Source organism: Passer domesticus, chromosome 3 (assembly GCF_036417665.1).
Source record: "Passer domesticus isolate bPasDom1 chromosome 3, bPasDom1.hap1, whole genome shotgun sequence".
NCBI classification, from domain to species: Eukaryota; Metazoa; Chordata; class Aves; order Passeriformes; family Passeridae; genus Passer; species Passer domesticus.
In genome coordinates, this window is record NC_087476.1 from 19521458 (window position 1) to 19537022 (window position 15565).

Sequence of the window (15565 nt, forward strand, 5' to 3'; positions counted from 1 at the left end):
GTTAATGGACAGTTATTAATTCCTGACTTAGTGAAAAAGTTACTAACCTAACCTTTGTCATTTGTAGGGAGTTTGATGGTGAACATGAATACTGAACTCTATATACTTGCTAGAAAAGGTAATATAAATGACACATCATACACAATATAAAGAAAACAATGTATCTGAATAGATATATGTGAGTGTCCTAGCTTACAATATAAAGTTGTAATCTCTTCCCATCCTCAAGAGCTGCTGAAACCAGGAGAGGCATTGTTTTGTCTTTATGTCCTGTTAACGGGCCCATCACTGTCCTGCCATATGACCCAGAGATAACTCCCTTGGGGAGCCATTTCAGTTTAATGGGCAATCAAGGACCCACCCCATGACTCACAGAATAATATCAGCCCCTTGTGAGATGCTCTGCCCAGGGGGGAGGAGCTAAGCATCCCCACCTGGATGTAATCTGGGATTGCAGGCAGAACAAACTGCCCTTACCCTCTGGTTTCCACAAGACAAGAGCTACCACATCTTTTCTACAGGATCGCCACTTCGACAAGACCATTTCATCTGGATGGCTACTACCACCCTAACAGTGGTTTTTCTTTTGTATTATTGTATGTATTTTGGGATTTTTTCTCCCTTTTCCTAATAAACTGTATTCCTGACTTACAGTCTCTCACTTGTTTTGCTTTCAAACTAGAACAGTGAGATGCTTTGCTTTTAAAGGAGTTGTAAAGCATTATATCTGCTGTTTGCAAAATTTAACATGCTTGGCCTGATGACTTAGATATGTTATCAGATTATTGTCCATTTTTCTTTCATAATTGAGTTATCATAAGAACTACTAAAACTTGATGGCAATGGCATAATTCTGTGTCACATTTCAGTAATCTTTCACCTCTTCAGAAAGAAAGACAAGATTAAAAAAAAATCCTTTTATTGCCGTCAATAAACTGAGTAAAATAATCACCTAACAAACATATTGTTCTTTTTACCTAAGGTTCTGACAAAGATCCCAACAATGCTGTAATGAAGTGACTTATGGTATGATCTCCTCAACATCCCACTGAGACAGTGAAAATCTGTCAGATCTTGTGCATTGATACACACTGGTGCCTGGAAACAGACTTAATTTAATGCAGTGAGGAGAAGCCCTTCACAATGCCCACCTTAGATATCCCATTCAAATATCAAAGCTAAGATGCTAGGATTCTTACACAGCAAGAGGGCTGTCCAGAGCATTTAAGAGAGCCAGGCAATAGTATGTGCTCTCCATGGAACCACAGGGTGTCTAGATACTAACTCAGCTTCTGCAGACACACAAAGACCTGAATGCCTTATCCCAGTGGCATGAGGTCACTTAACTGGCTGATGAAAGAGCACAGAAGGAAACTTCTTGGTTAACAATTCATGCAACCGAAGCAGGCAATCAAAACTAAAAAAAACCAAATTTCATTATAAAAATTACTGAGTATTTAATAATTTGAAATATGGTGCTGGTGATAGAATGGATTACACTAAAAGTCCTGTTATCTTTTTTTAAATGTGGTGATCAATTACAGACAGTTAATAATATTCAGTATTCATCTAGAGATCCAACACTTCACTAACATGATATTTGCACAGAATCAAATAGGGTATGAGAGATCCTGCAAGACCCCTAGTCCAGCCTCCTCACTAACTTTCTTAAAATACAGATCTTTTCCACAGGAGGACCAAAACTGGACATAGAGGAAGCTGCCTCAAGTGAGATGAGAGCAACGATTTCCCTTGACTTGTTGACTATGTTATTGCTAACACAGCCCCTATATGGGACTTCACCACTGAACCTGTGCTCAGCTGACTCCTGTTCACTGGGGAGTCTGCCTGCAGAGCTTGTTCCCCTGCTCCAGCACACTGACACCAGCACATTCTCTTCCCAGGGCTCAGGCTGGTTCAAGGCTTCTAATGTGCCAGTGGTGGTCACATTACCTGGCACACAAGACTGAGACCTTTGGGGCACTGCTGTCCCCACTGTGCTGGCTTGGCAGGAAGGTGGTTTTACCAGAAAGCAGTTCAGTGTAAATTACAAAATAAAAACCAGCCAGTGCTTTTCAAAGTTTACATATGCCAGTCACGAAGTCTATGGTAGTAAGACAGTGTTTTTGCCCTGAATCTTAATCAATTTTGCTATGATTTTTTCTTGCTTTCAGTTACAAAAGGTTTTCTCTGAAGATCCCATAATATATTGATATTGTTCTGTGTACCACACTGTGTTCTGAAAAGCATAGTGTACAGAAGGCTACAAGTAAAAACAGATATCCAAACTAAAAATAAGAGCTTAACAAAATAAATCCTGAGGCTTTTGTTTTAAGTGAAACAATCAAAGCAAGCACCAAGATGGCACCGAAATTCACGAGAAAATAAATCCTATAGGCTTAAATGACATGCATTTCTCTCTGTCATTTCCTCAAAACAAAGAAAAGAAAAAGAGACACAACAAAGCACATATTCCTGTTAGCTGTCAAGGAGGAGCTTTCAATTTAATACCAAATAATAAGTTTGAAAGGTTTCAAGATGCTATAAAGTTGCTGTAGGGTTTTTATTTTCTTTGTTGGTTTGTATTTATTTTTCCTGAGGCCTTAAGATGATTTTAAAACACAGACAGAGGAAATTTCTGTATCTTCTATTACTGAAGTTATGCTGCTGACTACTCCAACTAGAGCAAGAAATGAATAGATGCCTTTCCTAAATACTAGAAATTTGTGTTGCATTTCCATCACATTTCTTACTTTGAGATTTGTCTCCCTACCTGTAAATTTGTTTCCTTCAAGCATTTCTGCTAAGGAGCATGAGGCACCATTTTCCATACTCAGTGTCTTTCTATCTCACTTTCATGGTGAAATGATTAATAGATCTGCATGTCTGGTCTCTTCTGGAGTTTGTTTATGGCATTAGTTTCTTGTAATAAAAGAAACCCTATCTTTGTGAGCATGGCAGTCAGAATAACAGATGAGCATTGGTAGACTTTAGGTTCTCTTCTTGAAATTGATGCCTTTAAACAAGTACTATTAATTAATATTAGTAAGAAAATTTTCCATACAAGCAGTTTGCTACTATAGAGGTGTTAAATTCAAAGACTTTTCTAAGATAAAAAGTATTTTCAGTGCCAGCTGAAATGGGAAGAGATGAACTTTTACTTTATTGGAGGCTAAGGATTCCAGCAAAGCATATATTTATATTACATTTTTTAGTATGTGTGGCATGTGAAACCATCTTTCTTAGACTTATATAGGCATTTTATTATACAGATTCTTCTACAAAAATCCAGATGTATGCTTGACTGCAACTCATTTATCTTTACTACCATGCTGATACAGACAGACGTATTTAATCAGCTTTGCCTCTTCCCAGGTCTTGACTCAGTACTCACTCCTGTTTGTATGACTTTTTGATGTTTGTGTTAGTTAATATTGCTTTTGTTACAACATCTTCTTGTGGCTTGTTTGTAACACTACACAGCCCTCTTGCTAGAATATCTACTTAGACTGAAGTTTTAAGTATTATGGGTAGATGTGAAATTCTCCAAAATTCTCCAAAAGGAAGGATCTGAATTACTTAATCTCTTTGAAATGTCATGTTAGAAGTAATGGGATTTTGTATTGTAAATGTCACAGAACCTCGTACCTTACAAAATGTTTAAATGTGCCCATATAACTGGACTATTGACAGAAACTACGTAGCTCAGAAGATATCAAAACATTAAACATAAACTTGGATTGCATTTTATGTTTGTGGTTTTGGGGGGAACATTTTTATTCCAGTACTGTAACTTTTCATGACACTTGTAGCAACCAAATAAGATAACTGAAGAAACACAGACATTTATGCTTCTACAAATATTTTCTAAATGATTTATCAGAAAATTGTGATAAAGTTCATTCAGTAACTCAGTGAGATTATGCTTCAATGTCTTAATTTTCGATTAATTTATCTAATTAAAGGCATATTGTTAACTTACGAAATGATAAATGGAAAATAACATTGTTCAGAAAAAATCTGTTAGGAAACAAATTAACATAATGCATTAAAAAAATTTAAAAACCCAATACTTTGGAGTAATTGCAATGGTCAGAATACCAAGAAATAGAAAATAACATCTAAATCTAATTAGGTTGTTTTGTAATTGACATCATAGATACTTGGGCTCATAGCTACTGGGCGTGAATTACTTTCATTCCACTCACTATTTCAGTCTCCCATATTCAAAATAAGCATTTTTTCTTCAGTCTCTAAACTCATAATGTGCAAGATGTTATAGATATTGTACCTTTAATTAAAACATCTGTCAAAACAATGTATAAATATTATTATGCATTACTACCAGTATCAGCTGTGAGGACTAAAAATAGTTCTCTGCATTTCCCCAAATAACAATTCCATAACAAAAATGAAAAACTACAGTGCATGAACTGTGTTCCCCACCTTCTAAAAGACTACCTATCTTTAGTTTTCTACCTTAAAAAAAATGAAAAAACCCACCCCAAACTATAATATGAACCACAAATTCCTTTGGGTGAGAAAAACTTACTGATATTATTTCTCTGTTGAACTTACATCACATTTATTGACCAATTCAATCCTCATCAGTCAAAAAACATTTCTGTTGCCAACTAGCAATTAAGAGTATTCACAACAATAGCATTCTCACGACATTTATATTACCTTACTTCTTACAGAGAAAAATTACCTTGAAGGATTAGTGAGAATTTTAGAATAACAGAAGCAGTATTTTATATAATAAAGGCAAAGGAATAAAAAAGTTGTTGAATTGCTAACTAATCAAAAAGACTAATTAGCATGCTACACGTATAAATATCTTCAGGCAGACTCCAATCATATCAACAACGTGAACTGCACAAATTCAAGGTGATTTCAGTAGTTAATATAAAGTTTAATCTTCCACTGGGAACAGGAATGATATCTACGGTATTTCTTATCTTTCCTTTAAAAAAGTTTGTGGAAGTTTGTTTTGCTTTTGTTTTGTGATATTGATAAATATATTTCACATGCCCAGTGTGCAGTATTTTCAGCCATTCCTTTATATGGAAGGAAAATATCTATCCCATTTTGTTTTGTTTCTGTTAATACATATGGTGTTAACAGAATTTAAAATATACTAAAAAAATATTCTTGTGTCCTTAAGTGACAGTCTAAAGACTTCCTGTGAAAAATGCAATAAAAAGTCAAGTGAAATGAAAAACCAGAGGAAAGTTGTCTTTCTCTTCACATGAAAAAGAAATAAGAATCAAAGAGATGCATGTGATTTTGGCCATCTCATGACACAAGGATATGCTGAAATTATGCCTTTTTTTGGCAAAACTACCAGAAAACTCAATCGAAGTACAGAATAATTTAAACTGCAGTTTAACCACAAAGGAAATAATACAGCCTAATATGATTAGATTAGACCAGATTTGATCTAATGCACACTAAAAAGTATACTACAGTCTAACTCATACATACATACAACTTACATACAACTCTGTCTATGTAAGGCATTTCTAATGAAAATATTAATTTTGAGCAAAGTGCTGACATGCCATACTTTGTAATATTCTGTATTTTAAAAAAAATAATGGCAACAAAAAGAGGGCTTTTAGTGTATATCTGACTCTGCCCAACCTTATAAGAGACAAGTTTTTCTTGTTCTAAGGTTATATGAATGTTACTTACCAGAAAAAGAATGCTGAAAATATGAAACAGTCTTGAATATCAGGGAGAAGTAAAGTGGATGAGGTCAGAGGAACTATCCACACTGGCAGATGGCAGTTTACCACATCAGAACAGCAAGAGTAGTTGAATTTACAGGTACTTTACATAGGCTAAACAATACTACATATTTTTAAAAATCAGAGTATTCTAAGAAAGTATGTTAAGTTCTACTGCATCTAACTGCAAGAATTCCACAGGTAAAAAAGATGTTTTTATGCCAGGGTAATGAAGGATTGAAGAAAGCAAAGTGTGCATTTCCTGTGAGCTGATAGACAATCTTTAATAACCTTTAAGAAGACATAATATTTTGCATATTTAAAAAGCTATGTCAAAAGCTGATGGACTATAGGTAATTTTTGATAGAAAGAATTGTATAGACCTCTCTTAATTTAATTCAGGTAGGAAGTAGGGGAAAAAGACCTTCCATACAGCCCATCCAGCTGAGGAGAAGGCGCACAGCTGCGCATGATGCTATAGATGATAGTTCCAATACTTCAACAATACTAACTTAGAAAGTAATCTGGCTGTTCTGATGCCAGAGCACCTTTGCAAGACCAACTGAAATAACTTAGTGGATAAAAACATAATGAAGCATTGCAACAAAACAAAGTTATGAGAAATAACATGAAGGAGACACGTTACAAGTTATGACAGACTCGTGGACTTATGTAGTACAGGAAAAACAGGCATGCTGTCAACCCAAGTATGCAAATAAGCTCCAAATAAATATTCAGGGTATGGTAAAATTAGGAAATTAGTCCAAAGGATTGATCTGTGATCCATTCAGGGGAATGAATTCAGGCTCACTCCAATGGCTTTAGACTGATGGCTGCAATGTAAAAGAGAACAAGAGATGTGTAGATATGGTTGAAAGTGGGATTTTTATCTAGACTGATCAGAGGTTTTATTTAATGCAAGGCAGATATTTGATTTTAGAGAGTAATTACAGAAGACGTAGGTGGGACACTATGAAGAATATGAACATGGGGAAATGCAAAAAAAGGATACAATTTGGATAATAGTAAAAATACATACATGCATTTCACAGCACATGCTAAGAGCAGTCTGGTGTCCTTCAGGCAAAAAAACCCCACTTTTAGTAAGATGATGGGAAACGCTTCATCCACAGTTAACCTCAAGGCAGTATCCCTTTAATGCTCAAGTGATTTGTTGGTTCACCAAAACAAGCAAGGAGCACTTACTTTAGAAGCAAAGTATCATGGGATGGCAGTAGATTTCATGGCATTATTTCATATTCCTTCAGAGTGTATACAACAATAACAAAAAAGCCCACTAATAATTAAAGAATGAAATAAATACTAAATATATATATGGGAGTGAGATACATCACAAGAGACTATGTCTCTCCAAGACTGAAACTGAAAGCACTAATTTCCTCAAATCTTACACAAAAAACATATCTGTGATGGGTTGATCCCGGGACAGGAGCCAAGCATCCACACTGCCATTCCCTCCCCCAGCCCTCTCGAGAGGCATAGCAGAAAGGATACGAAGAAGAAAAAACCTCATAAACTGAAATAAAGACAGTTTAATAAACAAACAGAAGAGGGGAAAAAACCCAACTGACTAAATTACAACAAAACAAGAGATGCAAACGCAACCACTCGCTATCTCTCACAAGCAGAATGATGTCTTGTCAGTCTCCAAGAAATGGCTTGCCTTCCCCAAGCCCTCTCTGGTCAGTTTTTATTGCTGAGCACAGATGCTACACAGCATGGCATATTCCTTTGGTCAGTTTGGTTCACTGGTCCTGCTTGTGCCTCCTCTTAAATTCTTGCCTACCCTGGGTCTGTTTACTGTGTAGGAGCAGACCAAGAAAAAGAGAAAGCCTCGATGGTGTGCAAGCCTTGGTAGCAATAACCACTATACTGGTATGCAGTTGATATTGCTTCAGTCACAAATCAAAACAAAGCACCATATGGACTACTATAAAGAAGATAAGCTCCACCTCAACCAGACGCAGTACAAAGCTGAAGGCGTTTTACTTCAAAGAATTCTCAAAATGCACATGCCACTTTTTTGGGAACTGGGATCCCTTGGGATTCCCTTGGGAACTGGAAACCCTTGGGATTTCTCCATCTAATGTGCAAAGTGCACAGAACAGGAAGGGAAGTGCTTCAAACTATCAGGGTGCTAACTGAAGTCAGAGGTTTAAATGTTCTATCCTCTTCCATTTATCCTTTAGATTCTAGAATACTGATGATAAGTTGATGCCTAAATGTGAACACTGAGATTTTTTTACTTAATTCACTGAATGTCTAAGCCTTGAATTGTTGGAGGTCTGTGATAGATTGGACAAGACTGGACAGCATGGACTTGTCAGTTGAAGTAGGGAGGAAGAAAGTGGTGAAGGAAGTGGTGAGACACTAAGTAGAAGAGAATTAAGGGTTCAAAGAAAGTCTGTGGAAGAAGCTATAATTTTCTGGTCAATTTATTATTATTCACCTGTGATGCTTTAACACAAAATCTGGGAGAGGAGCTGCCAACTGCCTGAGAAGATGAATTGCTGTAAGTTAAAGCAGCATATCTGTCCTACTAGAAAAATAATGATTTTCAGGTCATTTTCAGGAAACCGGTAAAAAATCTGGCATAGATCAAGAAAGGTATTCACATGAATTTCTGGTACCTCCTCTTAGCAGGTGACCTGTATATTTGTTCTTCAATTCTTCCAATTATCTCCTTAATATGTATTAAAGGCAAATAAAAGCAGGGCAACCCATAAAGCCCATGAAAAATAGTGACAGTGAATGAACTCCTGTTCTGATACATATGGAGAACTATGGACTGCTTGGCCTACAACTACTGGTAAATTTGAGACAGTTGTACCACAGAATGGTTTGCAAAAAAAGCTTATATATGCTGCAATGTGTTAAACTTTCTCAAGCATATTATTTATTGAAGCTTTATTAAACTTTACTTTTGCTTTCATATTTCCTGAAGCCCAGTAAAATAACCTCTGACATCCTATTCCACAGTTACTTTATGAACCATTAGTTATGTCTCTGAGATGCAAAAGAAATCTATGATCAAAAATACAGTATTTTGTACCATGTACTTTGCCAAAATCTCATCAATATGAGTTTCTATATGACACTGATAAAAGCATATCTATATGACACGATAGCACAGGCATGATGATTATGCACTGTGTTATCATTTATAATGAAAAAAAAGGAGAGTTAATTGACAATATTAGAATTGGGGAATATAGAGGTATCCTATTAGGTATACTGAAGGAATAGTAGTAGCTTCAAAATTCATTCACGTAACATGGGGATTCAGCTTTGTACTAGCTGCTGATGCCAACTGAATTCCCAAGATACAACAGATTATAGAAATGTATTTGTAGGAGCTTTACCTTATCTTTGATAATCACCATGAATACCATTAATCTTAGGAGAAGATGAACTGCATATCTTTTAATAAGAAGAATTTAATATCTCCACTCAATTCTTATAAAGCCAACAATCCACAGCAAAACACTATGTACAGCTAACTAACCCAGTGCCTCCCCTTTTAGATTACAAACCTTAATTTGTCTGTTCCGGTTTTGTACCTCGAGATTCGAGCCATCGACAGAGGAACTGATAGGGTGTCTAGCCAGCGCTTCTCGTATTTTGGTTCATTAGCTATGGGTGAAGAAGGTGATGATGGAGCCTGTGCAGAATAAATGAGAAACAGTAGGAGAGCTTATAAGACAATATAGTGGAAAACCCATGAATATGCATCTCGGGGTCTGTTTGTCTCAGAAGTGAATAATCATCACAATAAAAGTATTCAAGAAACTCAGGATGGCGTAGAGAAATAAAACCCCTTATGTTACCCATCTTGATATTTTTCTCCTGCTACAATTTCAGTACTACTTTAACATTAAACATGTCTAAATTTTTGTTAATATTAATAACTGATACTAGAAAGGAAAGTTTTCAGTCATAGATGTCACACTTTCTTTCCAAATGCAGCATAGTATACGTTTGTAATTTAAATTAATTTGTTCTGTATAACTCTTCTGCATCCTTCTATTATCGGAGAAAAGTACATAAATAATATCCTAATTAAATACAACACTAGAACATTTATTTGTGCATTGTGCTCTTATATCATTTAAGAGTAGATTTAAAATTCTAATTCCTGTGTTATCATAATATAGATGGATGACTTTTGAAATTTTATCTTTGAAGCCTTTCTTCAAATGCCTCAACTAAAAAGGCAAGAGTTGAGCATTTCACTCTTTTATAAAGATACAAGTAACATTTACACAAAGTTGGTTGAGAAAGATTTACAGACATACATATTTAGGTCAAAGTTAGGTGTTTGTGCTGTTTCTGAACCAAAATTTTTTATCCTGCACTGTGTGGAGAACTTTCCAGTAGAAAACAGAGTTGAAAGTTAGTTATTTTTATATGAGCTGTAAATAAACACTGGGGAGTATTTATGAAAGCACAGAAACCACAGAATGACCCAAATTCAGTTCTGTTCTGCCAGAGGTTTAAAAGCCATAAAACTTACACACACTAAAAAGCATTTCTTTTTCTTGCTCATAAGGATTTAGGATTATTTTTTCCCCCTAAAGCCCCTTCTTACAGTCAACAAGGGCTGATCTATTTACTTCTTTAAATAAATAAAAATAGTGAGTTTCACATCCTAACAGGATGACTGAGACTTAATGACTGAAGTACAATTTCCTAGTAAAAGAAAAATTTGTAATGAAATTGCTGGGGTTGGTAACACTAAGGAATGTTTTAGACAGCAATTATTTTGGGGACAGGAATTTCATTTAGAGCATTTGCTATCCCCTAGAACCATACAGCGCTCATTTGACTGAGATCTCCTGGTGTTTTTGCATATGAGTATTTCATAATCAAGTCCACAGAATAATTTTATTTTATGAAATTAGGCACAAAAGGCTAAGGTGTCTTTAAAATCTAGAATAAATTTATTAGTATCACAACTAAGAATTTGACACATATTACAGAATTCTGCATGAACTAAAATAATTGACAGAAGCACAAGCAATCTGAAGTTGAAAAGGATCAACATAATCTAACATTGTCTGTCTGGGAATAAAACAGAAGGTAGCTTATTGCAGCCAAATATAAATACTTGATTATGATCACTGAATCCAAGAATGAGAAAAGAACATAATGTCTGCAACAACATCATCTATTGCTCCAACCCCCTAAATTCTCAAGATGCAGAAAGCATCTAGACAATTTATACATAAAAGTATTTTTCTTATGAACTATTAGTTGTACTTGTTTTGTCAGATTATGGAACAACTTGATAAATATTCTGCAATATTCTAGGTAATTTAAGAGCATTTGGCAGCAAAAAAAAAAAAAAAAAAAAGAGCAGGTCACATAGGCAGTTTAATGTTTCCATTTGAGTCCCTTACACTTCAATCAAATGCTTCAGTAGGGTATCAGCATAAAGAAAAAGCATCTCAATGGAAGTAAAAGTTAGAATTTTAGAAAATGTACATTGCAGCTATTCATTAGCTTAATTAGGTTAATTAATTGAAGGGGAAACTTGGCCACCATCACTTGGTCAAAAATCTATTAACCCCAAGCTATGAAACTGCAGCACAGAAATATTCATGTCAAAATGCTAAACTGTTAAAACTGCTGTAAATTCCTAAAGCAAATGGGTCTTTCCCAGACAATTTCAAAGATTTGATATTTGAAAAACAATAGAAAGAATTATTTATTTTTTCCCACAGTTCCAAACTACTTATACCTGCAGAAACCCTGCTGCTTGATCTGAACATTAATGGCCAAGAACAGCAAAAGTGTATGAAGGTGTCAATCTAGTCTAAGATTCAAATATGTATTTTTTTGAAGCCATACTCTACTAACGACTTTATGGTAGAGCGTAAAGTTGGAATTACCCCTTTTCATCTTCTTAAGGACAAAACAGGGAATACATATGTCTGTAAGACCATTGCATAGAAACAAAATACTATCATAGGACCAGCAGCTATTTTGTTCTATTTAACCTGTAATCTATTAACAATTCAAACTGAGATTTCTTGATATATCCTCTTCAAAACACATGGATAAAAATAAGAAACTCGGGAGGAAGCAAGTGAAAAAACAAGAGAAAGGGCTGAGGAAGAAGCTCATTATACTGAATGAGAGATAAAAGAACTGCTAAAAATACAGTAGATAAATGTATAGCAATGCGCATGAAGAAAAACAATATTAACTTTTCCCACACTCTAATGGGATATGAACAAGTGATTACAACTCAAAATTTAGATCTTGAAAAGAGTAAGTTTTTAACAATTAGGTTAACAAAGATTCATTGGTCTGTTGAGGAATTGTATGACTGAGATATGTAAAAAAATAATGACAGAGAAAGGGGTTAAAAGCCAGTGGTTCACCTGGCATTTTCACATAAGTAGCAGGGGTATTGATTAGAAGTAAAAGACATATGATAAAACCAGGGAATTAATGTCTTAGGCTATATAACCAACTGCTCCATGAAGCACCCATGTCAGAAGTCACCAGAGGTGCAGGAAATATTCCCTAGAAATAACTGTACGTATTTCCTCTGTTGCATTCTCTTGAGGGCATCTTCTGGGAACAAGATTTTTGGCTGGATGGTTCTTTGGTCTGACCCAGTGTAGTGAGCTGGCTGACTTTCAAGGCATTTCTCCACTAAACATCTGCTGTTGCTCATCTTGAAAACTCTTCACATCATTCCTCCAAAGCACTAAAATAGAGATCATCTCTGTAATCACAGCTTTTATACTCTCAGTCATTTTATACCTTCAGTTTTTTGCTGAGGTCACCAACAATGTTGCCAATTAATGCCAATTTGCTTGTAACACCTGCCCATTAAGAAATGGATTGAACACAAAAATCTCGTTTTTGACAGAACAGTGAACAAGAATCAAGTTTTAATGACACATAATCACTACCTACCTGAGACAGCTGTGTACTGTTGACATGGAGAAGGGCCTGACTGTATCCTATTAGCAATCACTGACCTACGAATGACACTGTAGGCAAGTGCATTAGTGCTTTCTTAAACAACTATGTAACTACTCATTATGGTGCAACCAAAAAGTCTTTCAAGAGGTAGAATAAGTCCATAAAGTCCACCATTAACAGGGAGATGTAATCAGACATGCCTCTATAATTAAATTTCCACTAAGAGCATAGGAAGGAAGAGAAAAGATCCCAGCTGGCTGGGACTGTCAATTTTTCCTCTTTTTGTGACATATAATTTGCAGAGTTTGGGAAACTCAGTTATTTTACCTTACTTTTAAGCTGTCATTGATTTTAAATCTCTGCAAGAAAAATATCATGTCATCAGAAGAAAGTCTTTCTGAACCTTTTCTAGTAATTTAATTTCCAGCTGCTGCTAGGGCCCTACCTTGAAAGCAGCCACAGTGTTATTTTAAGTTGACACAGCTTTTTCATTAAACATGGGCTTCAGGAAGGCTGAAGATGGGTTAATTTACTTGGAATCAGCAATACTCAGGGTCATATTACTCAGCAGGATTAAGCTTGGTTTTAAATGTATTTTTAATCTCATATTACAGTGTCTGCTTTGCAGAAAGCCAGTGATGTCCCATCTTTGGCAGTATCCAAGGTCAGGCTGAGTGGGGCTTTGACCAGCAATCATCCTGAGTGCTACCATGTGGCACATGCAGGACAACCAGCTGATCAGGTACAGCCACTATAAGTGGCTTTAGGAAAGGCAGGTCCTGCTTGACCAGCCTGATCTTCAATTACAAGACCTAGTGGATGAGGGAAAGAAAGGCTGAGCATGTTATCTACCTGGACTTCAGTAAAACTTTTATTGCTGCCTCCCACAGCATTCTCTTGGAAAAGCTGGCAACCCGTGGCTTGGAGAGGTGCACTGGGTAAAATCTGGTTGGATGGCTGGGGCCAGAGAGTGCTGGTGAATGGAATTACATCCAGCTGGGAGCCAGTCACAAGTTGTGATCCCCAGGGATTTGGGCCAGTCCTGATTAACATCTTTATTGGTGATCTGGAGGAGGGGGATCAAGTGTACCTCCAGTCAGTTGCAGAGGACACCAAGCAGGGTGGGAGTGTTGTCTGCTGGAGGGAGGAGGATCTGCAGAGGGATCTGGACAGACTCTATCCATCGTATGAGGTTCAACAAGGCCAAGTGCCAGATCCTCCACATGGGTCATGATGGTCCCCTGCACTGCTGCAGGCTGGGGGTAGAGTCCCTGGAAAGGTGCAAAAGGACCAGGGTGTCCTGGCTGAGAGCTGAACATGAGCCCGGGTGACTCTGGGTGACTAAGGACAATGGCTGGAGAAAAGGCAGGACTCTGGGGATCCTTATCACTCACTCTCCACAGATACCTGAAAAGAGGTTGTAGCCAAGTAGGGGTTGGTCTCTTCTCTCAAAAAACAAGTGACAGAACAAGAGGAAATGGCCTTAATTGCACCAGGAGGGGTTTTGGTTAGATATTAGGGAAAACTTCTTCACAGAAAGGTTGTCAAACATTGGAACAGGCTACCCAGGGAAATGATTGAGTTATTGTCCTTGGAGATATTTAAAAGATATGTAAACAGGACACCTAGAGACATGTTTTGGTGCTGGACTTGGCCATTCTTGGTTAAGTTCAGGTTGAATTTGATGATTTTATAAGTCTTTTCTAACCTAAATGTGCCTATGTTTGTACCATTTTTTGAAATAAGAATCAAGTGTGACATCCATGAGGAAAAAATGTAATCTTTAACTGATAATTTGGAATTTATTAATTTTCTGATTTAAAGGATTTAATATTTCAAAGTGCATCATTAAAGTCTTGATCCTGTTCCGTAAATTTATATTTCTACAAAGCATATGCAAGAGGTATGACTAATCTTGATTACTGTCTTTGTCAACACTTGTTCAAGAAAAGATTATAATGATGATGCTGTTATTTATTTCTCAAAGCAATTTTTGCTGTTTTCATTTTAGTGAGCATTGCTTTGAATTTCTGAAAAGAACATAAAATATCTCTCTGTAAAACAAGTATATGAAAGTGGTAGCAACATGAATATATTTGATATTTATATATTGATATATTTTCCTTGTAGAAACAACTGTGGCTTAAATTATAGAAACATAAAACCATAGATTGTCTCAAGTTGAGGGGGTCCATAAGGATCACTCAAATCCCTGCTCCTCACAGGACTACCTAATATTAAATCATATGACTAAGAGTGTCTTCCAGACATGCCTTAAACTCTGAAATGCTAAAACAGCTTGGCATAGCTTCATTGCCTTAAGCTATAACTGAAAACATTGGCCATTAAGTTTCAGTGGATTTCATGACAATCTCTTAGATTAGAAAACACTAGCTTTCATGCATCTTTTTGATGCCAACTGGCGTGTGTTTTGTCAAAGCTACATTACTAAAAATATTTCAGCATACTCAAAAAAGAGCCTTCAATATAATACATTTTTCAAACAGACATTTGTCTTACACTTATTCTGAAAAAAAGAGAATTAGAGTTACATAATTTCTTGCAACAACATTCAACTCAGAATGAATTCAGTGGGGTCTCTCTACAGATTTTGGTCTGGTCTGTGATTGAAATGTATGTATATATACATATATAACTAGGTTGATTTTCTGTACATCAATGAACCTATCTGACCTATGTAGGGGTGAGTGTTTGCTAATACTTATTACAGGGACAGACAGAAAGGGGCTGTTTGTTGATTGGAGAACAAAACAAGACTGCTCCATTTAGCAGTAAGAGTCTCTCATTAGCTTACTTTAATCATTGAACAACAGAAATACCAGATTTATGGCCAGAAGTAGAGACATGAATGA

At 36.1% G+C, this 15565-nt stretch overlaps 1 protein-coding gene and 1 long non-coding RNA gene across 8 annotated transcripts in view; both read right to left on the bottom strand.

The window, feature by feature from the left end:
- The window catches only part of SNTG2 (syntrophin gamma 2), a 223374-nt gene that overhangs the window by 69505 nt on the left and 138304 nt on the right, over positions 1 to 15565 (bottom strand). For all 6 annotated transcript variants that reach the window (XM_064412049.1, XM_064412053.1, XM_064412052.1 and 3 more), the window contains one exon: positions 9287 to 9414. In XM_064412049.1, coding sequence (XP_064268119.1) covers positions 9287 to 9414 — 128 coding nt within the window. The remainder of the gene's footprint in view (positions 1 to 9286; positions 9415 to 15565) is intronic.
- On the bottom strand, positions 11026 to 13679 carry LOC135296107 (uncharacterized). Of its 2 annotated transcripts, none has more exons than XR_010358152.1 (3): positions 13545 to 13679; positions 12684 to 12760; positions 11026 to 12471 (listed from the first exon to the last, which is right to left on the bottom strand). It is a non-coding gene; the product is annotated as an uncharacterized LOC135296107 (long non-coding RNA). The 2 variants fall into 2 exon arrangements; XR_010358153.1 differs by lacking the exon at positions 13545 to 13679 and adding an exon at positions 13138 to 13470.